At 45.6% G+C, this 17326-nt stretch overlaps 1 protein-coding gene across 1 annotated transcript in view; it reads left to right on the top strand.

Annotated features, from left to right (window-relative positions):
- The window catches only part of CATSPERB (cation channel sperm associated auxiliary subunit beta), a 65544-nt gene that overhangs the window by 24266 nt on the left and 23952 nt on the right, over positions 1-17326 (top strand). Inside the window, exons 12-13 of the mRNA XM_019551145.1 lie at positions 8785-8924; positions 11761-11958. Of these exons, the coding sequence (XP_019406690.1) occupies positions 8785-8924; positions 11761-11958 (338 nt within the window). The remainder of the gene's footprint in view (positions 1-8784; positions 8925-11760; positions 11959-17326) is intronic.

Below are 17326 nucleotides of genomic sequence, written 5' to 3'. Positions count from 1 at the left end.
TACTCCTTTCAGCAAGGGGTTTTGCCATCTCAGAACCAGAACAATACCAAATTATACTCTAAAAATTGAACATCTACTTAATTTGATTTTAAAAAATATTTTTGTCCTGATTTACATGTGTTTGTGTAATGGACATAGAAGTAATTGCACAATAGCTTAAAACGAAGTCTTACTTTTGTAGGGGGTGGGAGACATGGAAGGGTGGGTATAGGTTTGTTGGGGGGCTGTTGGGGTGTGGGTATGTGGGGTGTGGGAGGCTGTGTGGGGGAAGGGTGGCTGGGGTGTGTGATGAGGTGTGGCCTGGGGGCCTGCATGTATAGCAATGCAAGGGAGGGGTGCATGTGTATGGTGGGGTGTGCATGGGACTCACCTGATGAACACATACACACACACACACTCTCTCTCTCCCCTCCCTCACTACACACACACACGCACACGCATGTGCACACACTGTGTCTGCCTCTCTCCCTCATTGCACACACACACACATACACACAGTCTCTCCCTCCCTCATTGCTCTCTCTGTCTGTCCCCCTTTCTCACTGCAGGGATGCATGTGCATGCAGACATTCACACGCACACACACGTGTGAGCACATGCGCACACATGCACACACACCCTCCTGCTCTTGGTTCTGGGGTACTGGCATAGGCCCTCTTCTCCTGCGATCTGGTGATGCAGCCATGGGCCATGTGGTGCTGGAGCTGCTGACTGGTGGGCAGGGAAGCAGTGAAAGCTGTGGCAGGCAGAGGCTTCCAGTTTGGGGGGGTGGCGGTGGGAGGGGGCTGGAGGCCGGGCGGGGCTGGGCTGGCCTCGCTACTGTTAGCTTTCCCTAGCTCCTGTCATTTTTTACAGGAACCAGGGACAGAAAAATAAAATTTTTAAAAATTTTTAGGGTTCCTGTGGGCCGGATGGAATGGACTGATGGGCTGAATCCAGCCCACAGGCCATGTTTTGCCCACCCCTGTAATAGGGAATGGGTAGTGCTATCACTACCAGTACCACCACCTCTGTTTTAAAAATGAAATAGCTATAAATAAGTTTGTTGGGGACCTATCTTGTTATGGGGGAGTGAGGCATGTTCTAAGCACACCAACCAGATCAAGTCTCTGAGAGGACCAATTCAAAGTCAGATGCAGAGAAGAGAGTGAGATGATCAATTAGGTGGTTAGCTATGTTACACTTAAGTCAGGCAGAAGGTAGGACAGGGTATCAAGGTGTGACTAACCAGAGAGGCATGAGCTTTTGTAAGCAACAACTTACTTTGTCAAAGGTTATGGTAGAAAGAAATGGTTTTACGTGGAAGAGAAAGGGACAGGGAGGAGACCATGTTAAGAGATGTAAAAGTAGGTTGACTGGATCAACTGAGATAAACAAGACAATTAATATCTTGAGGGCCACTGGAGTTAACAGCAAGTTCAGGTAATGTGATAAGAATTCATAGTCCCGTGTGGGACTATAGTTAAGTCAAGTCTGTAGATGATTTATTCTGCCATTTTGCATTCAGGCTGCTTTTTGAAGATCATTTAAGGACAGTCAGTGATGGTCAGTGACAGACTATCTGGGGAGGTTAAAATGCTCTGCTGCAGACTTTTGTGTGTTTCTGGAATTAATTTTGAATCAGTGCTCATTAATTCTTTTACTTAGAGGTTGCCCCTTTTAGCCAACATAGAAGAGAGGCACTGTAAGCGAATGATTACATATATGATGTTGATGGAAGAGCATGAATGTGGAGGAAACTTACCAGAGGCAGGAGAAAGGTGGCGGGATGCTGTGCCAGTGTCTGGCAGCAGTGAAAGTGAAACGATGGCAGCAGGAGCCACCGTGGACCAAGATCAAAAGGAAAACCCGCAGCAGAGCTAGGAGGAGCCAGGAATGGCTCCATGTCTGTTTGGGCACACTGTGTAAGAGCGTGCCAAGGGTGATTGACCAGGCGGCCACCCAGTGCCAGGATAAAAGGCAGGAAGGAAGCCAGGGGGGCTGGAAGTAGTGTCCCCAACTGGCCCAGAGAGGCCAGAGTGCCAAGGATCCTATGGAGGAGGAGACATGGTGGGACCCCAGAGGGGTCAAGCAAGTTGGGCCAGCAAGGACCCAACAAGTCACCTATGAGGCCAGAATGGGCGGAGGCTGGCAGCAGCAGGAGCTGGGACACCAGCAAAGCCAATGGAGCCAGAACACAGACACGGATGCCAGATAACAGGTACCAAATCTGGGGTGGGAGTGAAGTGCAAAGGGCCGTTCTGAGACCCAGGCAGAATCAGGCACTGTGTGAACCAGGTGACATTGAAGGGTGGTGGTGGGCACTCAATGCAAGTACCACCTGTAGCCCACAGCTGCAGCCCCTAAGTAACCGAGCATCAGTGAGGGCCAGAACACCAGCTCCAGTGGACAACATCATGATTGGCATTAGGCAGGGTGTAGGGGAGGTGGAGCCCCAAGAAGCAATAGCCACAAGGACAACCGAGGAGGAGTACCAGGGGAGACGGGACCAGTCACCATCCTCCCACAAGAAAACCAATCATCATCAAAGACATGGCAGGTGAGACCCCTGAGGAGCTGACCCAAGGACACTCCCAATAGCCTGGCTGTGCAGCTCAGAAGGTGACAGCAAGGTTCAAAAGAAACCCAGATGCGTGACACTCAGGGGGAGAGGCAAGGAAAGCTACAACTTGGTGCATTGGTCAGGAAAGACGAAGCCAGGGATACCCTGGAGACCAATACGATTACGGAAGTGAACCTAAACCCCCAGATCAAGTTGTTAGGCCAGACATTGCATGTGGTGTCAAAAGTGCTTAAGGTCCAACAACAACAAGCCATCCAACAATAGGAATGGATGGACTGAAACTGGACCGCTTTCCAAATGCATCATATGACATTAGAGGATGATGTAGAGGCCTACATTGAATCTTTTGAGAGAACGGTGAACTGGCTGCAATGGGCCAGCCAGCTCAGGTCCCTAGTAGTGGGCAAGGCGCAGGCCGCTTATAGGACCTTACTGCAGGAAGAGGCTTACGATTATGAAAAAGTTAAGGCGGAGATATTACAGTGGTTGGAACTCACCCCAAACCACTATCGCAGGCTGTTCTGGGCCTGAAAAAGCAAGGAAGACTGCAGGCCCCAAAACTTGAGGCAGTTATTGAAAGATCTCTTAGATAAATGGGTGCCACCAGAAAAGGTTGATCGAATGGCCCTAGCTGACCAGATCCTACTGGAATATCTTCCTTGGATGACTGCTGAAGCCTTAAGGGTTGTAGAGGCTTTCACCACCTCAGAAGGGGAGCCGCTGTAGGAAAAGAACTACAGAAGTACAGGGGCAACTCTTAAGAGGGAGGACGAGTCCCAGTGGGGGCCTGTACGCTATAGCAGGTGAGGAATTGTATGTTACCAGTGTGGTAAGATGGGGTACGTGTCTTGGAAATGCACCTTAGGGGCCCCAGAGAAGTGGAGACCTGCCAGAGAGGCAACAGGGTTGAAGGAGCACCATAAGGCCCATGAACCGGTCAAGGAAATGGACTGTAGCTTCAGGCGTTGCCAAGGGATAGAGGGATGGGACCGCCCGATGGCGACGGCATGGGTGGCAGGCAAGCCACTATGGGCTACGCTGCTTTCAAACACTGATATGGGCTGGAGTGATCCCCCAGAGTGTTATTGAACAGTGCCCTCCAGTCTGGATGCACTGCATACACAGCAAAACCAAACAATACAAAAGGGGTTTTGTGGACGTGAAGATCGCCAGTCACAAGATCAGATTATGCATCAGTCTGGCCCCACAACTGGATGGCCAGATGATTGTGGAAAGAGATTGGCCACCCCTCTATGAAATATTAGAAGAAGTGCTTATGGAAGAACTAGGGCAGGGAAGACAGCCCCGAAGGGAAAGTTGGATAGCAGAAGAAGATTCTGATATATCCAATGAGGAAGAGTAGGTTAGCCTTGGGATGAGCACCAAGGACATGCACTTTCATATGGCCAAAGAGGACAGTAAACCACAGAGGATCCGGGAGATAGAGGTGGCCTGGGTGGAAGAAGAGACCGTATAGCCTGGGATGGATGTAAGTGACGCTTATTTTTGGATAAATCAGGGTTTTTTATACCAGGTGGCAAAATGCCCGGTCCGAGGGGAGTGGATCCAACAGCTAGTAGTCCCTAGGAGACTCCATGAGAAGGTATGGAGGTTGGCACATGCCAGCCTGTTGGGTGGCCACCTTAGGGCAGACAAGACCAGTAGGCACTGGGGGAATCCCTGTTCCCCCAAGCACTACCAGGAGTGACAAGAAATAATGGTCACAAGCTGGCAAAGGGTAGTTTTAGGCTAGATGTCAGGAGGTGCTACTTCACTGTCAGGGCAGCTAGGATCTGGAACCGACTTCCAGGAGAAGTGGTGCTGGCTCCTACCCTGGGAGTCTTTAAAAGGAGGCTGGATGAACACCTTTCTGGGGTCGTTTGACCCCAGTACTCTTTCCTGCCATGGCAGGGGGTCGGACTTGATGATCTGCTCAGGTCCCTTCCAACCCTATCAACTATGAAACTATGAAGACAGTGACCAGAGTGGGGCAGTGGTTTTTCTGGCCAGGAATGAGGGATGACATTATGCGGCGCTGTGAGATCTGCCCAGAAAGCCAGAAGGTCCAGGAAAAACCACATTGCAACCAATGCCCCCCATTGAGGTACCCTTCAATCGGATAATGCTAGATGTGGTGGGGCCCTTAATCAAGAGTAGCACCAGGCATCAATATATATTAGTCATCATTGACTATGCTACACACTACCCGGACGCTATACCACTGCGATCAGTGACAGCCCCTCCGATCTCAGAGGAATTATTAAAATGGGTGTCCCAGGTGGGAGTTCTGAGAGAGATAATCACGGACCAGGGGACAAACTTTATGTCTGGGGTCATCCAGGCTATGTGTCAGCTGTTGAAGATACGGCAACTCTGTACCTCGGTCTACCACCCACGACCAAAGGGCTGGTAGAATGCCTAAATGGCACAATTAAACACCTATTGCGGTGATGTGCCCAGGACAAACTGAGAAGGTGGGATTTGATCCTAATACCCCTCCTCTTTGCACTGAGGGATCCCCCATAGGTATCCATGTGGTTGTCCCCATTTGAGCTAATATATGGTCACAAGCCCCGGGGGCTGTTGCAAGGGGTAAAAGAGGAATGGGAAAATATGGGATGGCCCAAAGCTGGGGTACACCGCTACCAACAGGAAATGCTAGAGTGGTTAGTGAAGGTGAGGCAGCTAGCCCAGGAACACTTGGCCAAGGCCCAGTGGAAGCAGCAATGTGGGTGTGACAAAGAGGCCCGTGCCCAAGACTTCCAAGTTGGGGATAAGGTCCTCATACTACTCCCCACTACCGCAGACAAATTGCGGACACGGTGGCAAGGCCCGTTCAAAATTGTGCAGCAGGCAGGGCCAGTGGACTACGAAGTCCATAGCTCCAGACATAGAAAAGAACGGCAAATTTACCATGTCAACTTACTGAGGGGATGGCAGGAGCCGGAGATCTGGCTGTTGAGCCCAGAAGGCCCCCGGGAGGACCTAGGACCTGTGGCAGAAGAGCCATCAGAAGGGCCAGAACCAGGCGGTCCACCAATGTATGGATTCAAACTTGACACCCACCACCACGACCAGTTAGGAAGGATGGTGCTGACGTTCTGGGAAGTATTCAACGAGAGGCCTGGCCGGGCCCAAGGGATACAACACGAGATACATACACCAAAGAGGGTCATCGTACGAGAAAGGTGGAGGCCCATCCCCATCACTGGCGAGAGAAGATCTGGGAGGAGCTACAAAAGATGCTGACCCAAGGGATCATTGTGCCACTGTGTAGTCCCTGACGCGGTCCAAGAGTAATAGTGCCAAAGTGTGACGGTATGTTCCGACTATGCATTGATTCTCAGAAGGTTAATGAAGTTGCCAAATTCAATGCGTTCCCCATGCCGCATGTAAAAGAATTACTAGAGTGGATAGGGCAGGCTCAATACATCTCGACTATCAACATGGCAAAAGGATACTGGCAAATCTCCATGGCAGGAAGAGACCAGACAAAGAAGGCCTTTGGCACCCCCTGGAGGCTGTTTGAATTTACATGGAAGCCCTTTGGCCTGCATGGGGCCACTGCAACGTTCCAACGGCTGATGGACCACATGCTAGCCCCACGCACAATGTATGCAGCCACATACATCAATGATGTAGTAATTTACTCACAGACCTGGGAACAGCACTTATACCATGTAGGAGCAGTGCTGCAAGAAATACGCTGGGTAGGCCTGACAGTTAACCCAAAAAAATGTGCATTAGGCGTGCGAGAGACAAATTACTTGGGATTTAGAGTAGGGCAAGGTAAGTTATGCCCTCTAGTGAGTAAGATAAATACAATAAAAAGATACCTGACTCCACGGATAAAGCAACAGATGTGGGCTTTCCTGGGACTAGCGAACCATTACAGGCAATTCATTCCCTGCTTTGTGGAGAAAACCATAGTGCTAATGGAGGCTATAAGAGGGAAGGTACAGGGCCCCATAAAGTGGACACCTGAGATGAAGAAAAGGTTTGAAGACATCAGAAAAGTTTTGTGTAGTGAGGTGGTTGCCATAACACCTGACTTCTCAAAAACTTTCATTCTACAGACAGACGCCTCTGAGACAGCCATAGGGGCAGTGCTTTGCCAGGAACAAGGGAGTGTAGATAGCCCGATTGCCTATGCTAGCTGAAAGTTAAACAGCACAGAAACCAGGTATTCCACCATCAAAAGGGAGTGCCTAGCCATAAAGTGAACTATTTTAGATATTACTTAATGGGGCGAGCGTTCGACCAAGTTACTGATCATGCACCCCTACAATGGCTGAATAAATTTAAGCACAACAATGCCCAGATAACCCGATGGGCATTGTCACTACAGCCATTTAAGTTCAAAGTAAGATATCGACCAGGGTTGGCTAATCACGCTGCTGATTTCCTATCAAGGTGCGTCGAGAGGAGAGAAATGGACATTGAAACTCCCCAAACCAACCTAAACGGGGGGGGTGGGGCGCAGGGGAGCGTGGAGGAAACTTACTGGAGGCAGGAGAAAGGCAGCAGGATGCCACACCAGTGGCTGGCAGCAGTGAAAGTGAAACCATGGTGGCTCCAAGATCAAAAGGAAAACCTGCGCCAGAGCTGGGAGGAGCCAGGAACGGGTCCCGCATCTGTTTGGGCACGCTTTGTAAAAGCGTGCCAAGGGCAATTGGCCAGGCAGCCACCCAGTGCCAAGATAAAAGGCCCAGCAGGAAGGAAGCCGGGGGGACCGGAAGTAGTGTCCCCAACCAGCCTGAAGAGGCCAGAGAGTGCCAAGGATCCTACAGAGGAGGAGACATGGTGGCATCCCAGAGGGGGAACCACAGAAGGCAAGTTGGGCCAGTGAGGGCTCAAGGAATCACTTATGAGGCCGGTGTGGGTGGAGGCTGGCAACAGCAGGGGCTGGGACATGGGCGAACATGATGGAGCTAGAACCCAGACACAGACACCAGACAACAGGTACCAAACCTGAGGTGGGAACAACGCGCCAAAGGCTGTCCCGAGGCCCAGGCAGAGTCAGGCACTGCATGAACTGGGAGACACCAAAGGGCAGTGGCGGGCGCTCGGTGCAAGTACCACCTGTAGCCCACAGCTGCAGCCCCTAAGTAACCGAGTGTCAGGGAGGGCCAGAACACTGGCTCTGATGGACAACATCATAGTTGGTGTTAGGTGAGGTGTAAGGGAAGTGGAGCTCTGTGAAGCAATAACCACGAGGATGACCAAGGGGGAGTACCATGCGAGATGGGACCTGACACCATCCTCCCACTAGAAAACGAATCACCAAAGATGTGACAGGAAAGACCCCTGGGGAGCTGACCCAAGGCTGCTCCCAGTAGCCTGGCTGTGCAGCCCAGAAAGCAACAGTGAGGTTCAAAAGAAACCCAGATGCGCGACGCTCGTGGGGAGAGGCACAGAAAGCTACAGTGAATGAATCTCAGATGTTACAATTCATATTGTTTGATCCAGTGATGATGTGGTCTGTATTAATGAGAGGCACAGCAAATCCTTGAGGTTTAGTGAGAATTGGAGTTAGGTAGTCTTTTGCTGTAAAGATACCATTTGAGGTTGGGGAGATGCCAGTAAACCAGAACAGACTTTTTCCCCAATGCTACACTGAGATGGTCATCATTGTCCAAGAGAGGTTGGAAGTCATAAGTGGTGTGTTGCAGGTGTTCAAGCTGGGGGCTGTAAGTAATGACCCGAGGGATTCTCTTGTCCTTATTATGGGGTTGAGGGGGTCTTAGTCTGGCTCTTTTGATTTAAGTGACTATGGTTTTGGAATTGTACTGTAACCATAGGAATCCCTGTTCTAGAGTCCTCAGGTGTCAGTGGGATCAAAGCAAATATGGCTGTAATATAGAGCTTGGCTGTAAACAATGGCTCTAGTAATTATTTTGGTTGAAGACCTATAGCATCATCACTATAATAAAAGATAACAGGAAATATGATGATATGACTTTTGAACCCACCTTCTGCATAATCAATGGCAATGAGAGATCAAATAATAAATTCAGGCAAATGAAGAAGCAGTTACTGAAGATGAAGAGGACATGCTGAGCTGTGTGTAAGGAAAAGGCCATTCCTTTTCCTGTTCTTAGCCACAGAGCTTTCATTTTGAATAGAACTCCTTGCTTAAACGATTATTTCCTAAGTGTTTCTATAACAAGGAAATATAGGATTCCAAGTCATTATTTTCATTTTTATTCTTCATTTCACAGGCTTTCCAGTTTTTCACATTCCATTGATGAAGCTAGTGGTTGGAAATCCTTCCCTATTTGAAGTGAAAACAAAAGAATACTGGGATGATACTGATAGTTACATAATAGAATTCTCTGTTACAAGCAAGTTTAATAAACAAGTAAGAATATACAAATGATAAGTAATATCGTGTCTCCTACAATAGTATCTGTTTTATTTAGAAATGTTTTAATAATTGAAAGGCAGACCTGAAAATTATGCATGCATCAGGGACTGGTGTTATTGTAGTTTTGTTCCATATAGAATACATACATCCAGTCATATGAATTAACTAGTTAATTAACTAGTTAAAAAGTTAAAGAAATGGCTAAATTTTAACTTTAACTAGTTAAATTTTTCAGATGTCAACTTTTAACTTTAGTTAAAAAAAAGTTAACTTTAACCTTTTTTAAAGTATAAGTTAAAAGTTTTTAAAAAATTGAAATATGGTTTTCCCAGAGTTTTTCCTGACAGCCACTCTCTAGGACTTGCAAGGAACAATATTTCTTTATTGAAAGTCTCAGACTTCTTGACTGAGAGAGAGAGTAGTGTGCCTTCCTATGAGATATGGTCTCTTAAGAACTAGAAGTCCCAGAGTTCCTTAGTTCATGCTGGCATTTTCAGAAGTCAATAGGGCAGCCAGTTGGATGCAGGAAAGGGAACAAGCACAAGCCAGCAGAGACATTGATCCCAGTAAGAGTGGCAGCAAGTAGTGAAGGTGAAGCAGATGATGACTTCTTTAATTTTAATGAAGATCAGAACCAGCAGCCCAGGGCCCAAGAAGTTGAGCATTACTTCTCATCCATGAGAAACTTATCTGAGATGTCACCTACTATGAAAAAAAAATCATCTGTTATAACACAAGCATTCCTTCATCTGCCATGTAGAGTGATTGTTCAATAGTAGGGGCTTAGTTTTGCAAGACAGAAGAGGAAAATTGTCAGATGGAAATTTTGAAATGCAGCTTTTGCTGCAGTTCAATAAGCATGTTTAAACAGTTTCTGCTATGCAACTGAACATTCTTTTTCTCATTTAAACTGATTTTCTCATTTCAGTCTAATTTTGATTTTCAGACAATTCATTATTTCTAATTCAGATGTATTTCATACCCTTTTGTTACCTTTTGAGCAATAAAAATTGTAACAACAGAGGTTTTCTGTGGAACCAGCTTTCATTTGTCACCTGAATATCTTCTTTCTGTTATTCTGGTATACCTCTATGATGCACTGACTTTTACAATGTACTTCACATGGAGAGGGTGAGAAGGATCTAACATTACAGAGGTGTTGGTAAATTCTTATTCTGAAAACTGTATGACAAGTATAACATTGTTTTTAAGTAAAGCAGGGTGAGTTCTGAGTAAATCAGTGTGCTTCTGTGGACTTATGGAAAAGAAAACCACTTATTGCATTTGAAAATAAAAAATGATGCCAAGAGGCAATTCACCATATTTCATGCATTTCTCATGAATCAACTTCACTTTTAATTAGTTATTCTCTTTTTAACTTACCTATTAACTAGTTAAAAGTGGAAATATTTAACTTTTAACTTAAGTTAATTTTAAAGGCTGCTAACTTTTAACTTTAACTAGTTACGTTTTTCATAAACTTTTCCCATGACTGCATACATCCGATCAACATTTTACAGATAGTTATTGCTGTTGATTCTTTACCCTTGCATAGCTCTCATATAGATCTATGAGCATCACCAGTGGAATGAGTATTGCCCAAGACACATATACAGGCTGTTCTTGAAAATGAATATATAGTAGATATCCTTTGTCCCTGATGTTTTGTTCTTAATTCTTTCCCCTTGTGATCTATTGCAATTTGTTCATGTTATTTATTACCCTTGCAGTTTATTTTCTAATCTCAGAGTAGAGTCCTTTTCATGTTTGATTTATACATGGGTGTAGATGATCCAATTTGCTTCTAGGTGTACTAGTTTAAGATTAATATAGGCAGATTGATATATCCCTGTAATGTAGGGATATTTCATAGATTTCATAGACATTAGGGCTGGAAGGGACCTCGGGAGATCATCGAGTCCAGCCCCCTGCCCAAAGGGGCAGGAAGTCAGCTGGGGTCATAGGATCCCAGCAAGATAAGCATCCAATTTACTCTTGAAGGTGTTCAATGTAGGTGCTTGAACCACCTCCGCTGGCAGACTGTTCCAGACCTTGGGGGCTCGGACAGTAAAGAAATTCTTCCTTATGTCCAGCCTGAAACGGTCTTGCAGGAGTTTGTGACCGTTCGACCTCATCATCCCTTGGGGCGCTCTGGTGAACAGACGTTCCCCCAGATCCTGGTGGTCACCCCTGATAAACTTATAGGTGGCCATCAGATCACCCCTGAGCCTGCGCTTTTCCAGGCTAAAGAGTCCCATGGCTCTCAGCCTGTCATCGTAAGATCTGTTTTCCTGACCTCTGATCATGCGCGTGGCTCTCCTCTGGACTCTCTCAAGCTTCTCCACATCCTTTTTGAATTGAGGAGCCCAAAACTGGAAGCAGTACTCCAGCTGTGGCCTCACCAAGGCTGAGTACAAGGGAAGAATGACGTCCCAGGATTTGCTCGAGGGGGTCTTAGTCTGGCTCTTTTGGCTTTGATGGAGATAGTGAAAGAGTGAATTCCTGAGTTAAGAACCTCTCACAAAATACAGCCTGCTCCATATAAAACAGTATAATTTAAAACGTCAGGTTTATTTTACAGGATGAAATTAGTTTCTTGATAAACAGTCCCAAACTACATCAAAATCATCCTCTTGAACTCTTTCCTAAGGACCAGTAGGTCATGAAAGCAAATCATGAAGCACTACTATAATGTCGGTTACTATAAAACCATTTCTAGAGAAAATGTTATGATCAATAGGTCATTTTTAGTGAGGTTGCCTATGTTCATTTAACAGGCACTCTTTGTTTTGGGTGTACTAATATATTTTCACCATATGAAATTCCACAGGGTAAATCTTCAGTAGCTGTGATACTCACAAGAGCATCACTTATTTGTGATATATCAACTTTTGTCATAACACTAAAAACTGCCTGCTCGTATGGTAAATCTATGCACTACATCTCTCCTGTTTTAATCTCCCCTGAAAATTGGCTGCATGGAGATCCAAAAGATGACCATGGCTTCAAATTGTTAACACAGCTTCCGGTAAGAAAGCAAAGCATTTGTTACATAATATCTGCAAATCTGTATATAAAGAAAAAAATGGTCAAAAAGCCTCAAGATAGCCTTTCATTTTATACATCCACATAGAGGTATAACATGAGAAGAATACACCCTCACTCACCTTTCCCCAACTAGGCAGCACACAGAAACAGCCACATAAGCAATGTGGATCATGGATTGTAAGGTGCTTTGGGAACTGTAGTTCTCTAGAGTGACAGTGGAGTTTGGTGCTCCTGATAGGGGACTTTCATCCCATTTTTTGTCAACAAAACCTATGTAAAAAGGGGAAAGAGTTGCTGATTTTGATAGCAAAACTTTAGGTCAGCTCTTCCTCCAACAGCAACAAACTCCATTGCCACTCTGCATGACTATTATTCCCAGCACACCTTGCACCCATAACAGACACTGCCTGCATTGCTGCAATGTGCAGCTGGGGAGTGCGCTGCAGAGTGAGGCACCCCCCTCTCCTCCTTCTAGTGCGCCTCCCCTTAGGCCAGTGATTCTCATCCAGGTTGTCATGGCACCCTGGGGTACCTTGAGATCTTTTCAAGGATGCCACAGGGTGTCATGCAGTGTTAACATTGCTAAGTGTACAGATACGATTCACATAAAAAAGAGATTTCAAATAGGAATCCATAGTGTTAAATGCCTTTTTCCCTTTTGTGTATGGAGTTATTTGTAACAGAAGAATAGTTCTTTTATTTTCCTGTAGCCAAAAAACAGATGAAAACTAAGGGTTGGCATTTTCCTACGGGTGCCTTGAGTCTATTCAGGGGTGCCTTAAGTGTAAAAAGAAAGCCACTGCCTTAGGTGGTATCTGAGGCACATGTCCCCGGAGATATGGGTTTTCCAGAAAATTTTCCAGTTCCCTAAGTAGAGCGTCAGCTGATTTAACATGTTTATTTGACTTATATTTAGTAAACAAAACTAAATAAGTATCCCATGCTAATTTTATGTCCCAGTAGCCGTAAGTATTTGAACTGAAATATTTGATTAGGAAAAAAATACAGCACACTTAATATGGCTTAAATGGTATATTCAAACAAATGCAACGCTTTATGTGGAAAGAAAGTATTTTTATTGGAATACTTGTAAAAATGTAAAGACAATACACAATAATATGTACTTCCCTTACATTGTTTTTTTAAATTCAAGAAAAAAAAGAAGGCACTGAAAACTGTTGACACACTAATTTTAGCACACCCAAAGAAGTGCAGATATGCCGTGGTTGTCCATGCATCTACTTCAACAGAATTTATCTCTCTTCCACTGAGGTCATTGCGGCTCCTCCACTTTCACTGTTGCTATCTGTAGAATCACTTGCACTACTTATTAGTTCAAATCTGATTCAGAACTGCTTGAACCACATTCTCTTTCACTAAAGGACAGTTTTACCAATGAGTCTATGGGCAAGGGCAGCTTATCACAGTGCATCTTCTTCACTAATTGTTCTTCTGACTGATTCTCCAGAAGCAAAATTTTGAGAAATAGAAACAAGCTTAGTGGTGCATTCATTTGGTTTTGATTTGACCTGCACAGCCAATTAGGTGAATTTATAACTTGATTTTAGGTTGGATTTAGAGGTGCACCAATACATCAGTCCAATATCAGATCAGTACAAATATAAAGAAAACTGGCTGTATTGGGTATTGGCCTGATCGGACCAATAATTTGGCCGATAAATACCCATGCTGCATGCAGCCACAGCTCAGCACTCAGGCAGTGAGGAACACAGCCAGCAGCATGGAGAGCTGCCTCCAGCTGGTAAGTCCGGTGTGGTGGAAGGGGAGAGGGAGGGAAGGGGCATGGGCGGGGAAGATCAATGTCCTCCACAGTGAAGGAGGGCACAGGGGCAAGGGCAGGAGCTACTCAGGCAGGGTCGGGGGGAAAGGGCCAGAGCTGTGACTTGTGCGGGGGGAGGTGGCTCCCGCCACTGCTTGCACCCTGGGAGGGCACAGGGGTGGAGTATGTGGCTCCTGGATCTCTGTGGGCCAGGACAGGGCAGGCTGCAGTGAGGGCTGCATGGAGCTGTTCTCAGTGGAGGCTGGGCCCAGAGCAGGTGCTGGCAGAGGTGGGAGGATGCTGCATCCACCCCAAATTTCACCACTGCTCCACTCCCAGTGTCACTGCCACCAGCCTCCCAGCACAGCCCCAGCTCTTTCCAGCTGCACCGGGTGGCTGGGAGCAGAGCAGTGGCGAAATTTAGGGTGGATGCAGCATCCTCCCAGCACAGCCAGCACCTGCTCTGAGCCCAGCTCCTGCCAAGAAGAGCCTAGTGCAGCCCTAGCTGCAACCCACCCCACCCTGCCCTACACGCCCCCCTTCTTTGCCATCCCAGGGTGCAAGGAGTGGTGGCAGCCACCTCCCCTCCATGAGCCATGGCTTTGGTGTCATCCCACCCCGCCCTGCCTAGGCAGCCCCTACCCCTGCCCTTGCCCCTGCCCCTGCTCTGGCCCCTCCCTCACAACGGCAGGAGTTGATCTGCCCCCCACACACAGCCCTTCCCCCCCTTCCACAACACCAGACTTACCAGCTGGAGGTAGCTGTATTGGAAATCAGATCAGTACCAGCCAATATGCTTCCTTAAATATCAGCTATTGGTATCAGCACCAGAATTCTCTATCAATCCACCCCTAGTTGGATTGTTATGTGAGTGTATTTACCCTCCTGTTTACAAATCAATAAAACATATATATACTCTCTCACACACTTCCTAGGGATAATCATCTGAAAAACATTAATTACAACTTTGAAACTGCCAAGCTTGCCTAATATTGTATTGGCATCCATTCATTGTTACTAATGAATTTTATGAAACAATTACTTCTTAGAAATGGAAAAAGTTCCCAGAGAAAAATGAAGCACTGGAAAATTTTCTGCCCCACATCCCCTGCATGTCCCCCTTGCTCACATCACATTATATTACTGTATCCATTTTTGTAGACAATCCAGAAGGAATGCATACTTATTTTCACACTTAACTTGGGGAAGTGAATGTATAAAATGGGTCACCTTTTTGTGTAAGTGTAGTTGGTTGGACACTAAAATGCAAGTGTGCAAAACCAGAAGCCAAGGCTCAAATGTTGGGCACAAAATAAATCTACCATGTTACAAACATGTTGTAAGCATTTATCACATTTAAATTGAGAAAACTGAAATATTAAGTAATCATTTCAAGGGTGTTGGTTGTAGCTGTGTTGGTTTAAGGACATAGGTAGACAAGGCTGTTTGGATAAATGTAATATTTTTTCTAGGGACCAACTAAATAGTTGGAAAAATTGTTCTTTGCAAGCTTTTGGGCACAAACACCCTCGTTCAGGGATAGGGAGAATCTGCTGGTGTTTTGTTTCCCCCTGGATGGAATAGAAGTCAATATGCAAAATGCAGGTCTGTGAAAATGCAAATATATGGTAGTGAGGATCAGAGGCTATGAAAGACAATAGGTGTGAGACAGGTATGTGGGGGGAGGAAGGGGGCTTGTTGACCTGGTGATAGAATGTAGCTGGTAAAATGTAGAGAGGTTACCCGTGGTTATTGGATGGCAGGTAGGTTATAATGTACCATAAATCCAATGTCTATATTTAGTCCATGATTTTATGTATCCAGTAGGTTGATGAAGTGAAGTTCATAGGCTTATCTACAAAAGGTGTTTTGTAAATTCCCTTTGAGAATTAAAACTGAGAGATAGGAGAGAGAGTGGTTTTCTTGTGAGAAATGTGACCCACCAGTAATTGGGTATTTTGTCTTTGATAGATTTTCAGTGTGTGTTCATTCTGGTAGGCAGTTGTTTGGTTTCTCCTACATATTTTCCATCGGGGCATTTGGTGCACTGAATGAGATACATTACATTTATGGAGGTGCAGATGTAAGATCCAGTAATGGTGATGGTGCTGTTGTGGGTTGTAGTTATTGTGGAGTGGGGGAGATGTGTTGGCAGGTTTTACATTTTTGTCCTGGCATGGTCTGGATCCATTCATTTGTTTTGGGACATAGGAAGTTTGCTTCTGGTGATGAGGTTAGTGAAGTTCAGTGCCTATTTTCCGCATAGGTTCCAGGGAATAATGGTATGTCATCATTAGTTGTATGAGATTCATGGAGATTTTCTTTTTGTACTGCAACAATTCTTCATGTGGTATCTGGGTGGCTCTTTCAGAAGTGCAATCTGTCTCTCTGAAGAAGTGTCCTTATTGAGTGAAAGTCCTTTTGAGATTTGGAAGGTGATGATCAGGGTGTTCTCCTCAATGCAAATTCAGTAGTTACAGTGATGCAATTCTTGAGGAATTTTTTCCAAGTGGCCCATATTACTGAATTTGTACACTTCATCCTCACACACAATAACTTCAGTTTCAATAACCAACACTTGCTCCAGGCCAAGGGCACAGGTATGGGCACAAAAATTGCCCAACAATATGCTAAGCTTTTTATGGGACACCAGGAAGAAGAATTCCTCAAGAACTGCACCAAACTCATGCTAAAGCTAAGATCTATAGATGACATCTTCATCATTTGAATCGAAAACCTGCCATTTCTGATTGATTTCCATTACAAATTCAATAATGATCACCCTTCCATCAGACTATCTCTGGAATACTCCAATACCAACATTTCCTGTTCAGACACTATGATCAAGATTCAGAATTGTAAAATACAAACCATATACAAGAAACCCATGGACCAACATACGTATCTACACAGAATCAGCAATTATTCTAAACCAGGGGCAGCAATTATTTAGGCTTGGGGGCCACTTAATGAGTTTTGGTGAGCTGTTGAGGGTCACAAGGGTGGCCCTGCCCTCTGGTCTCCATCTTGGGACTGGAAGTCCCATCCCCTAATCTTCAACCTTTGCCACCAGAAGTCCTTCCCATTGCCCCTGTAAGTACTTCTTTTGGGAAGGGGGTTTGCCATTTTGGAACCAGGGAAAAAAACTTATTACATACTAAAAATAAAACACCCATAATAATATATTTTAATTTTATTTTTAAAAAATATTTTTGTCCTGATTTGTGTGTGTTTGTGCTGTATATATGGAAGTTATTGCAAAATAGCTCAAAATTAAGTCTTACTCTTGTATAGTATGAAGGGGTGTGAGGGGTATGGGTGGGTGGGTATGGGGTTTGTGGGGAACTGTGGGTATATGTGTGAATATGTGTGTGGATGTGGGGTGTGGTAGTTTGTGGGAATGGGGAATTATGGGGATGTGTGGGTGTGTATGGGGAGGGGGAGGGTGGCTAGGGGTGTGCATGGGTGAGTGTGTGGTGTGTGCATGTAGCAGCGAGTGGGGTTCCCCAAGAGGCATGCAGGTGTAACTGTAGGGGAATGAGTGGGAGGGTGTGGGTAGGTATGGTGT

The sequence above is a fragment of the Crocodylus porosus genome, unplaced genomic scaffold, assembly GCF_001723895.1.
Source record: "Crocodylus porosus isolate Cpor-Errol unplaced genomic scaffold, CroPor_comp1, whole genome shotgun sequence".
Lineage (NCBI taxonomy): Eukaryota > Metazoa > Chordata > Crocodylia > Crocodylidae > Crocodylus > Crocodylus porosus.
Note: the sequence above shows the minus strand (reverse complement) of the source record. Positions and strands in the feature narration are given on the sequence as shown.